At 36.7% G+C, this 12442-nt stretch overlaps 1 protein-coding gene across 11 annotated transcripts in view; it reads left to right on the forward strand.

Moving 5' to 3' along the window:
• The window catches only part of LOC119243219 (nucleoporin SEH1), a 145196-nt gene that overhangs the window by 49116 nt on the left and 83638 nt on the right, over window positions 1–12442 (forward strand). For all 11 annotated transcript variants that reach the window (XM_037508880.2, XM_037508881.2, XM_037508885.2 and 8 more), the window contains 3 exons: window positions 2447–2595; window positions 3671–3806; window positions 4331–4458. In XM_037508880.2, coding sequence (XP_037364777.1) covers window positions 2447–2595; window positions 3671–3806; window positions 4331–4458 — 413 coding nt within the window. The remainder of the gene's footprint in view (window positions 1–2446; window positions 2596–3670; window positions 3807–4330; window positions 4459–12442) is intronic.

Genomic DNA, 12442 nt, shown 5'->3' on the forward strand with positions numbered 1-12442 from the left:
GCGCTCAACCACTGCGCCGCCAGGGGAGGCCCAATATTTTATTTTATATATTTTTTACATCAAGTGAGAAAAGAGCTTAATTAAAGTACAACTTTATTAAGTGTATTTTGAGAGTATAATCTGCAGGAATTTCAGGAGGGTGACAAATTAATTCTGATTGAAGAAGGTGCTGGAGAGCTTTATTGAAAGAGGATGTAGTTTTCCCTCACTCTTGAAAAGGCCTGTGCTAGACCTTAATGTCGCAAATAGATTGTTTTAGGACTAGTTAGTGATCTTTTGTACTAGATTAACAGCACCTGTAGGAGGCAGAATTAGGGAATGAACCCAGAATAGTAGGCTCAGACTAAATTATGACCGCAGGCCAATCGGAGTGCTCAGTAGATCAGTAAAAACTATAACTTGAGGACATATTTTGTTTCTAAAGTTTTGAGATATTTTTGGAGTATGAGATTGTAGATAAGGAATTATTGATCTTAACTTTATATTATATTTATACAAATAATTGATTTTTTTAAGACTTATTTATTTATCCATATAAGAGCTGGGGTACGGGCCAGAGATGTGGGGGGTGAGAGGATTCACCAGAGACAGAGTGGGGAACAGAACAGGCAGATTGGCGGCAGTACACTGCTGAGGGGAGCAGCGGGTGAGGCAGGAGAGGTCTGCTGTGCCATGTGGGTTGCTCCCCGGCCGGCCAGGGAATCGAACTCATGCTGCAGTGGCTGCGGACAGCTTCATAGGTTTTGTCTTAACCCCTTGCACCACCAGAGAGGCCCAATAATTGATTATTTTAGTAGACTAGATTCTTAGTGGTGAAATAGCTGAAGCAAGTAAAGAGCATTTTTAATATTCTTAATGTTGAATTCAAAATAATTATTTAAAAAAGGCAGTGATGGGTCTTCTCTGGTGGCGCAAGGGGTTCAGATGCCCTGGCTGGGGTGGTGACCAGCATGGCACAGCAGACCTTTTCTGACTCGTCCTCTGCTCTCCTCAGCAGTGTATTTCAGTCAGTCTGCCTGTTCTATTCCCCACTGTCTCTGGTGAATCCTCTTACCCCACACCTCTGTTCTGTACCCTGTTCTTGTATGCATAAATAATCTTTTATTTTTTTAAAGATTTTATTTATTTATGCATACTAGAACTGGGGTATAGGGCCTCCCCTGGTGGCGCAGGTGGTTGAGCGCCACGCTGTGAAGCTCTCCGCAGCCTCTGCAGCGCCGGTTCAATCCTGGCGGGCCGGCGAGGGTCTCACATGGCACGGCAGATCTCTCCTGTCTCGCCCCCTGCTCCCCTCAGCACTATACTTTGTCAGTCTGCCTGTTCTGTTCCCTGCTCTGTCTCTGGTGAAACCTCCCACCCTCCTGCGCATCTGGCCTGTACCCCAGTTCTTGTATAAATAAATAAATCTTTAAAAAAAAAAAGAACTGGGGTATAGGCCAGAGGTGTGGGGGCGAGAGGATTCAGCAGAGACAGTGGGGAGCATTGTCACTGCTCAGTTAATTATATCTGTCACTGTTTAATTTAATTATATCTTTTTCCTCAGTCCTTCTTTCTCAGGATCAGACATATGAAGTCCTGTCATTTTACATTCAATCAATAATTCGCCTGAAATTTTTTACTTCTCCTATGACAGGCTTGTCTCTCCTTTTTTGATAGTTGCTCCTTTGCCACACTGTTTTTTGAATAACCTTTTTTCTATTCTGGGATGTCATATTCAATATGTCCTGGTATTTTTTATATATGCCAAGGATTTGTTTATATACTGTCCTCTTAAAGAGATTAAAGCATTAGTTTGTCTATGGAAATGATCTAAGTGTCTAAAAACATGAATGGATCGAGTTGATGTGGTATATGTATACAATAGAATATTATTCAGATATCGAAAAGATAAACTCCTGCAATTTGCTGAAACGTGGATGGAGCTTGGAGGGATTATGCCAAGTGAAATAACTCAGAAGGAGAAAGTTAAATACTGGAGAAAGTTAAATACAAATAATATTTTGAGTATGGAGAAATTAAACTAAGGGTCAGATAAAAACAAGCTTAAAAACTTATCTTTAAAAGTTGACAATAAAACTGAAGCATTCAGAGGAGGGAGGGAATGAGGGAAGGGTAAGATTAAAGAGGGAAGGGAACACAGTGGACTGTGGGTAGTTTGGTGGTGGATGTGTTATGGTGGTAGTACCTGAGGGGGGAATCTTATACTTCTAAAACACCAACAAAACTGTAAGTCAATTTTACCTCCAATAAAAAAAAATTTAAAAAAAGACTTAGTTTGTATTGGAATGCTGATAATGACAAAGTCTGAAGTTATAATAGTTTTCATATCAAATGTTAAAATCATTGGCCATTGACATTTTTATGGTTTATCAACATTTGGTTACATGTTATATGGTGCAGTCACTATTTTAGAGCCTGTCCTGTTTTTTGTCCATTTTATCAATAGAGGATGATATTGACGATGAAGAGTTTTATGATGATCATTTGGAGGCTTATTTTGAGCAACTGGCCATTCCAGGAATGATATATGAAGACCTAGAAGGACAGGAATCTCCAGAGGATGATTTTAAGTTACCTACAAGTGATCGTAGTCAGGTGTGTGCCTATCTATCAATTTTCAGAAATTTGGGATTAGAAAATTATTATTGGTTTCTTTGTATAGTAACAGATTTCAAACTTTTTGTTTGCTTTGACTCTTTTTTCCAAGTATGAACTATGAGAAAAACCTTTCCCTTTCTTTCCTACTTTATCTTATCTTTCTCTTATCTACCAAAAAATTAAAAGATTGGTACAGAGAATATCTCTATACCCCTTGTTTACATTAGCCCTTGGTAAGCATTTTACCATCTTTGCATTTTTCTTTCCCTCTATAAGTACTCTTATCCTGAATCATTTGAAAATAAGTAGCAGATATTTCACCCTTATCTTCAGAATTTATCTCCTGTAAATAAGAACATTTTCCTATATAACCACAATTCTAACTTTGACATGTAATTTAATGTACAATTTGTCTTCAAATTGTCTTCTACTTATATTGTTTTTGATCCAGCATTTAATCAAGGATTGTGCTTGCATTTCATTGTCATTGTATTTTTGCTATTTCAATTTGAAGTAGTTTTTTCATGTCTTAAGCTTTTGTAAAATTTAGGCCTGTTGTTTTGTAGAATGAACCATAAACTAGATCCTTCTGATTGCTTTTTACCCCCCTGATTTGATGAAACATCTGGGCAAGAATTCGGATTAAACATTTTTCTCATGAATAGTTTCACATTAAAGATAGGTGGTGATGTGTGCTTTTCATTGCGTCACATACATTACTGTCTGTACTGCTGTTGGTGATACTGCACTTAATAATTTTGGTTAAGGTGGAATCAGCTAGGTGCCTTTTTGTAATGGTTTCTTTTCCCCTTGGTTAAATTGATAAGTTAATCTGTGAAAAAATACTTCAAGCTTATGTGAACATCCTGTTTCTGAATAACCTTTCCAAAATGGTTTTAGTGTCATTGCAAAAGCCTCCCAGAAATAGTAATTACACTGGTGGTTACAATGGTGATTTTTTTCCAATTCCATATTAATTACCTGGCACTCTTCTGTGATGAAGGCATTCTTTGCCCCTTATATTCTCCCTCATGGTTGTTTTTAATTTAAAAAATTTAATGAATTTCAACAGGTAAATGAACATTCAGGTAAATCTCAATCAGAAAATAACAACTCTCTGATTTCCCATGGCTCATGCTCTTCAGGAAATTCTGAAATGGCTAACAAAGAGTCTAACGAAGGCTGTTTGGTTTGTCTGCCTGAGACCAGTAAGTATTGAAATAGAATTACTTTGTCCTTAAATTCTTTCTGACTTTTTCTTTTTTCAAAAAAAGTTCATTTCTTTGATATGATTTAACATAGTTGTCATTCTATCCCCTCAAATCCCCTCAAATCTTTAAACAGTCTAAAACTATGCTTTAAATGTGATAGACATTTCTGATTCCTACCAATACTTTCTCCTGTTTTTAAGTTTCAATACCTGAGTACATTTGGTACTATTGGAAATACTATAGTTTGTATTTCTTAAATTACATATTTTAATTGTGTTTGTAGACTTTTGACATGAATTAGACATGAATTCTTTGTATGGTAGGAGTCTGTCGTGTTCATTGTTACCTCTTGCTGCCAACAGTGGTTACTGGTTATTTTTTCTCTATGCAAATTTCAGTATTGGTATATGGAGGTTAAGTATTAGGTTTACATAAAATAATTGAGTAGCTACAAGCAATTACTACTTTAGGTTACTGAAAATTGACATTTCTTCAATAATTTTTTATCCTTTATTTTTCAGGTAATTCTGTAGGAACTGGAGAGAGTAAGAAGCATGTAGATGGTGTGTCGCCATTTTCTTCTAGTAGTTGGAGGATTGAAAAGAAAGAAAGTGCAGAAAACTTGAGTATTGTTTCAAATCATGGCAGAGTAAGGTTATATGCATTTTCTTTAAGTTTTCTATGAGATGGGTTAGGGTCTTTTGTATGATATCACATTTTTTCAAAAACAGTTGTTGACTTCTGGAAAATATATAACAAGTATTAAAAATCGGGCCTCCCTGATGGTGCAAGGGGTTAAGTATCAGCACTATGAAGCTATCGGCAGCCACTGCAGCCGAGTTCAACCCCCAACCAGGGAGCTGACATGGCACAGCAGACCCTTCCTGTCTCTCCTGCTGCTCCCCTCAGCAGTGTATTTCAATAAATTTGCCAGTTCTGCTTCCCACTCTGTCTCTGGTGAATCCTCTTATCTCCTGCACCTCTGGCCTACACCCCAGTTCTTCTATGCATAAATAAATAAAAATAAATCTTAAAAATAAAATGGAGTATATTTAGTTTTAATACTGATTATTCACAAATTGTTAAACTCTTGGTCAGGCCATTTCAACAGACAAAATTATCAGTCACTTTCTTGATGATAGATAGGGTACTTGGGGGTTGTAGGTGATACAAAAGTAATCTTGCTTCATGAAACTTAGTAGGAAAATAAAAAAGATTAGATAATGATACAGCAAGGCAAAATTCTGATGATTGAATCTCAGTACCTATTGAAGGATGTAACCAAGTGCTGATTGAGTTAGTCTAAAAATTTTTCTCTTTACAGTTTTTCTATTCTGTTTTCTCTTTTAAATATATCTTTTATTATTTAAGTATTTTTCACCTATTAGAATCCATCATTGACCTCTTTGCTCCATTTCTTTAATGATCAGGAACTGTTCTCCCCCCCCCCAGCATTTTCTTCTGGTACAATTTCATTTTTATAAACAATGGTGTGAGTTTTGCTTCTGAGTTTCCACTGAAACTAACTTTTCCACTTATTTACAATAATTCTTGCTTTTTTGCTTTATTCTGTGTCTCTAGTTTTCACAGTTCAAATACAGTTTTAATTAAATTTGTAAAATATACATAACATAAAATGCTTTAATCTCATTTAAAATTTTTCTATTGAAGCAGTGTTGGTTATAACACATGTTAGGTATACACTGGTATAAACCAACATCTGTACATTCTAAATTGTGTTCACTACCAGAAGTCTAGTTTTCATCTGTCACCATACAGTTGACCCCTTAGCCACTTAACCCATCCCTTTTTCCTTTCCCTTCTGGTAATCACTTATTTTGTTCTTATAGTCTAAGATTTTGTTTTGTTCATTGGTTTTGTTTATCTTCCACGTGAGTGGCAACCAGTCTCTGAATTCATCTTGTAAAGCCAAAATTCCATTAAGTAACTCCCTGTTGCTCTCTCTAATCCTTGACAGCTGCCATTCTGTCATCAGTCTTATCTATGAATTTTGATACAGTAGGCACCTCTTATAAGTGGAACCATACAATGCTGGTCTTGTCATGGCTGACTTGTTTAATTTAGCATAATGTCCTTAGGGCTCATTCATGTCTTATGTGTCAGAATTTACTTTCCTTATAAGACTGAATAATATCCCATTGTATGTCTATACTGCATTTCGTTTATACATTCATCTATCAATAAACACTGGGTTGCTTCTAACTTTTACCAGTTGTGAATAATGCTGCTATGAACATGAGTGTACGGATATCTCCTTAAGACCCTACTTTGAATTTGTTTGTATGTCCAGAAATGGGATTGTTAAATTGTATGGTAATTCTTTTTACTGTTTTCCATAACAGCTGCATCATTTTATATCTTTACTAGCAATGCATCAGGGTTGCAATTTCTCCACATCCTTACCAACACTTTATTGATAATAGCTATCCTAATGTGTGAGATGATATTTCATTGTGATATTGAGCAATTTTTTCATGTTCTAGCTGGCCATTTGTATATTTTCTCTTTTTAGAAAATTTTCAGGTGTAGTTGTGTTTATGTTATACATATACATGTATGTAATACAGTTTTTGAACTATATACTAAACATTATTTTACATACAGTGTTATGAGATTGGCTTATTTCACTCAGTATTACTAAGATTATGCATGTTGTTGCATGTAAGTATAATTTTTTCATTTTCTTTAATGTATCATACTCTGTTGTGGCTGTTGTCTTTTTTAAGTATCCGGATAGCATGTAATTCCCCTTTATGTTTTCTTGTGGAATCTATGAATATTATTTAGTAATTTTAATTTCCAAGTAATTAAGATTTTTCTTTATTTGCTTTTTTAAGATACAGCATAGTATCGGGCCTCCCCGGTGGCGCAGCGGTTGAGCGCTGGGTTGCGAAGCTGCCCGCGGCCTCTGCAGCGCCGGTTCGATCCCCTGCTGCTCCCTGGCCACCGGAGGGGGGTCCCACATGGCTTGCAGACTTCTCCTGCCGCCCGCTGCTCCCCTCAGCAGTGTACTTCGATCCTTCTGCCTGCTCTGCTCCCCGCTCTGGCTCTGGTGAATTCTCTCACCCTCCCGTGCTTCTGACTGTACCCAGTGCTTGTATAAACAACAAACAAACAAATAAATAAATAAAAAACATGCCTCTAGTTAAAAAAAAAAAAACTGAAGAAAAAGATACAGCATAGTATCATGTTAGCCATTCATAAGTATACAATTCAGTGACAGTACAAACATTCAGTGTTGTGTAATCTTCACCAGAATACACAACCAAAACTTATAGATGTTCCCCCCAAAAAAACTACCCATTACAGATAACTTCTTCTTACCTTCTTCCCCAAGACCTTTGCAGCCTCTGTTTTCTACTTTGTGTCTGTTACTTCCTTTTTTAAGTACCTCGTGTAAGTGAAATCATGCAGTGTTTGCCCTGTGTCTAGCTTATTTCACTAAGTATGATGTTTTCAAGGTCTATCATATTGTAGAATATATCAAAATTTCATTCCTTTTAATGACTGAATAATACTCCAGTGGGAGGAAGGAATATATATGTGTATTGATATTTATCTAGTTACACACACATCACATTTTGTTTATACATCTGTCACTGGATATGTAGTTTCCACATTTTGGCTATTGTGAGCAATACTGCTGTGAACATTGTTGTACAAATACCTGATATAGTCCCTGCTTTCAATTATTTTGGATATATATTCCAGGGAGCAAGCTTGCTAGGTCATATAGTAGTATTGTGTTTTAGCATTTCTGAGGAATTGCCATACTGTTTTTCATAGTGACTGCACCAGTACTCTCCACCAACAGTGCATGAGGGCTTCAATTTCTCCGTATCCTATTCAGTATGTTATTACCCCCCCACCTTTTTTTTTTATAGCTGTCCTAATAATTTTGAAGTTGTATTTCATTGTGGTTTTGATTTGCATATCTGTAATACCTATTAATGCGAGCATCTTTTCATCTGCTTATCTGCCAATTGTGTATCTTTGGAACAATGTTGTATTAAGTCTTTAATCCATTTTTCAACTGGGTTTTGTTGTTGTTACTGAGTTGTAGATGTTCTTTATATCATCATCTACTTATTAATTCCATATCAGATGCACAGTTTTAAATATTTTCTGCTTTCCTTAGGTTATATTTCGCTTTCTTAATAGTATCCTTTGCATAATTCTTAATTATGATATAATCTGATCTGTCAATAACTTCGATTTTGTTGTCTGTGCCCCTGTTTTCATGTCCATGAAATTGTAGCCAAATTCGGTATCTTCAAGATTTTGTTACATTGTCTTTATCTGGCTTTGGCCTCAAAGTATTTATAGCCTACATTGAGTTAGGAAGTAGTTCCCTTCTCTTCTATTTTTTTAAAAGAATTTGAGAAGTACTGGTATTAATTCTTTAAATATTCGCTGAGATTTACAGGTGAAGCCCCTGGTCCAGGAATTTCTTTGTTGGGAGATAAATGTTTATGGATTCAATTTCTTTGTTATGGTTCTGTTGAGATTTTCTATTTCTATTTTAGTTAATTTGGGTGCAAAAGGAATTTGTCCATTTCTTCTGGATTATATCTTTTGTTGTCCTACCAATTATTCATAATATTGTCTTTTTAATCTCAAGTTTAATAGTAATATCCCCATTTTTATTTCTGATTTTAGTTATTGTCTCCTTTCTTTGCTAGCTAAAAGCTTGTCAATTTTGCTAACCTTTTCAAAGAAACAAATTTTTCCTCATTTACTTTTCTCATTTTTCTGTTCTTGCATTTTATTTATTTTGACACCAATTTTTATTAATTCTTCCCTTTACTAGCTCTGTGGTTATTTGTTCTTTAATTCATTAAGACATAATGTTAGGAGTTTTCTTTTTTAATGTAGGGTAGGTATTAACAACTATAAACTAAGCATTACTTTCATTATAGCCAATGCATTTTGGGTTTTGTTCATTTTTCTGAATATTTTCTCATTTCCTTTGTGATTTCTGTTTTACCTGTTAGTTGCTAAAAAGTATATTGTTTGTATATATTTGTGAATTTTCCAGTCTGTCTTTTTCTTCCTTTCTTCCTCCCCTCATTCCCCTCCCCTCCCCTCCCCTCCTCTCCTTTCCCTTCCCCTCCCCTTCACTCCCTTCCCCTCCCCTTCCTTTCCCTCTCCTCTTTCTCAGATTGTATTTGTGCAAACAAGACTAGGGCATAGGCCAGAGGTGGGAGGGGTGAGAGGATTCACTAGAGACAGAGTGGGGAGCAAAACAAGCCGGTCTACTGAAATACACTGCTGAGAGGAGCAGCGGGCCAGACAGAAGTCTGCTGCACCATGTGGGTTACTCCCTCACCAGGGATCAAACTCATGCTGCAGTGGCTGGTGATAGCTTGATAGTGTTGAGATTTTAACCCCTTGGCCACCAGGGAGTTCCCACAGTTTTTCTTTTTTTATTGATTCTAACATTATCCTGTTGTGGTTGGAGAAGATACGTTGTGTATGTATCTTGTCTTTATAATATTGATACTTTTTTTTTAATTTGTTTTTTTAATAGAGGCATGCTTATTTATTTATTTATTTGTTTGTTTGTTTTGTTTATACATGCACTGGGTACAGTCAGAAGTGCAGGAGGGTGAGAGAATTCACCAGAGCCAGAGTGGGGAGCAGAGCAGGCAGACGGACTGAAGTACACTGCTGAGGGGAGCAGCGGGGGGCAGGAGAGGTCTGCGCACCATGTGGGACCCTCCTCCGGTGGCTGGGGAGCAGCCGGGGATCCAACCGGCACCACAGACGTCGCCGGCAGCTGAGCCACCGGGGAGGCCCTATAATATTGATACTTTTTGTGTGGCTTATCATATGGTCTATCCATATGCACTTGGGAAAAATCTGTATTCTATTATTAAGTATTTTGTATATGTTCACTCGGGCTAATTGATTTATTGCATTGATCAAGACTTCTGTTTTCTTATCTTCTGACTTCTTGTTCTATTTTTTTTTTTTTTTTTTAAGATTTACTTATTTATGCATACAAGAGCTGGGTACAGGCTAGAGATGCGGGGGGTGAGAGGATTCACCAGAGACAGAGTGGGGAACAGAACAGGCAGAACAGGCAGATTGACTGAAGTACACTGTTGAGGGGAGCAGTGGTCAAGACAGGAGAGGTCTGCTGCGCCATGTGGGTAACTCCCTGGCGGGGGATTGAACTCATGCTGCAGTGGCTGTGGATAGCTTCATAGTATGGTGTTTAACCCCTTGCGCCACCAGGGAGGCCCCATCTTGTTCTATTCTTACTTGAACGTAGGGTATTAAAGTCTCCAGCTAATATTGTTTAACTGTGTGTTTCTCCTTTCAGTTCTATCAACTTTTGCCTCATATATTTTGAGAGTCTGTTATTAGATACTTAAATGTTTACAAAAAATATATGTTCTTGCTATATTAGGCTTTATATTAATAAATAGCATTCCTTCTTAGTTTTGTAATTTTTTATTTACAGTATATTTTAGCTGGTGTTATCATAGCCACAGTGCTCTGTTATTATTTGTATTGAACATCTTCTTATGTTCTTTGATGTTTAATTTATTTGTGTCTTTAGATCTCAGACACAAATGTTCCAGTTATATACTTTGTAGTTGGAACATGTATTTTTATCCATCTGCCAATCTGCCTTTTTCTTTTGATTGGATAGTTTAAAACATTTACATTTATAGCAATTACGGATAGAGGGACTTTTGCCATTTTACAAGTATTCTTGTGTGTCGTAACTTTTTGGCCCCTCATTTCTTCCTTTACTCCTACCTTTGTGTTTAATTTTTTTCAGGTATACATTTTTTTTCCTTACAATGTTTGCTTTCTTTTTTTAGGTGTAGTCCCCATAGAATTTCCACTACCAGTTCACCTGTTAACCATCACCATAGTCCTTTGTGCTCTTCCAACTCTCGTTTTGATCCCTTTCCCTCTCGATCCCCTGCAGAATGTCTCTGATTTATAGTTGTCTATATATTTTTGTTTTCATTGTGGTTTTTTGTTATTACTATTATTTTTTTCCTTGATTCCCCTATATTCCTCTTATAAGTGAAACCATCCACTATTTTTCTTTTTCCTTCTGACTTATTTCGCTGAGCATAATCCCTTCAAATTCCATCCATATTGCAGCAAATGGCAATTTATCTTTCTTGATTGCTGAATAGTATTCCATTGTGTATATGTACCACATCTTGATGTAGTCATCTATTTTTGGGTATTTGGGTTGATTCCAAGTCTAACCTATTACAATAAACATAGGGGTGCATGTATTCTTTTGAATTAATGTTTTTTTGTCCTTTGAGTAGATCCCTAAGAGTGGAATTGCTGGGTTATATGGTACCTCCATTTTTAGTAGACTGAGGAACCTCCACACAGCTTTCTACAGTGGTTGGACCAGTTTGCATTCCCACCAGCAGTGCAGGAGAACTCCTTTTTCACCACATTCATGCCAATATTTGTAGTTGGTAAATTTTTTAATATATGCCATTCTTACTGTGTAAGAATGGTAGCTCATTGTAAGGTGTAAAGTGGTAGCTCATTGTTGTTTTAATTTGCATTTCTCTGATTGTGTGGAATGTTGAACATTTTTTCATATGCCTGTTGTTGGCCATTTGCATTTCCTCTTTGGAGAAGTGTCTTTTAAGTTCTGCCCATTTCTTGACTGGATTGTTTACTTTGTTTTTGTGTATCTTTGTGATCAGTCTCTTATCAATTATATGGAGTGCAAAAATTTTCTTCCAATCAGTGGGATGTCTGTTTTTGTTAATGTGTCTTTTGCTGTGCAGAAGCTCTTTAATTTTGTGGTCCCAGCTGTGTATCTTTTCTTTTGCTTTCTTTGCTTTAGGTGATGTGTCTTTAAAGATGTTACAGAGATGTACATCATGTAGTGTTTTGCCTATATTTTCTTCCATATATATAATGGTTTTAGGTTTTATGTCTAATTCTTTGATAAGTTTTTTTTTTTTAAGATATATTTATTTATTTTATACAAGAACCAGGATACAGGCCAGATGTGCAGGAGGGTGAGAGGATTCACCAGAGGCAGAGTGGGGAACAGAACAGGCAGACTGACTGAAATACACTGCTGAAGGGAGTGGTGGGTGTGACAGGAGAGGTCTGCCATGCCATATGTGGGATCCTTGCCGGCTGGCCGGGATCGAACCGGTGCTGCAGAGGCTGCAGACAGCTTCACAGTACCGCGCTCTACCGCCTGCGCCATCAGAGGAGGCCCAAATTCTTTGATAAATTTTGAGTTGGTTTTGTGCATGGTGTGAGGTAGAAGTCTAGCTTCATTCTTTTGTATGTAGGAGTCCAGTTTTCTCAGCACCAATTTTTGAATAAACTGTCCTTGTTTCATTGCATGTTCTTTGCTCCTTTGTCAAAGATTAGCTGTCAATAAATCTGTGGGTTTATTTCTTGGTTTTCTATTTGATTCCATTGGTCTGTGTATCTGTTTTTGTCCAGTTCCATGTGGTTTTAATTATTATGGCTTTGTAGTATAGTTTGAAGTCCAGGAGTGTGTTAACTCCATTCCCCTTCTTTTTAGTCAGGAGAGCTTTGACTATTCAAGGTTTTTTTTTTCTTTGTCATGAATTTCAGCAATATTCTGTTTC

The sequence above is a fragment of the Talpa occidentalis genome, unplaced genomic scaffold (assembly GCF_014898055.3).
Source record: "Talpa occidentalis isolate TD23 unplaced genomic scaffold, MPIMG_talOcc4v2.1 talOcc4.13, whole genome shotgun sequence".
Lineage (NCBI taxonomy): Eukaryota > Metazoa > Chordata > Mammalia > Eulipotyphla > Talpidae > Talpa > Talpa occidentalis.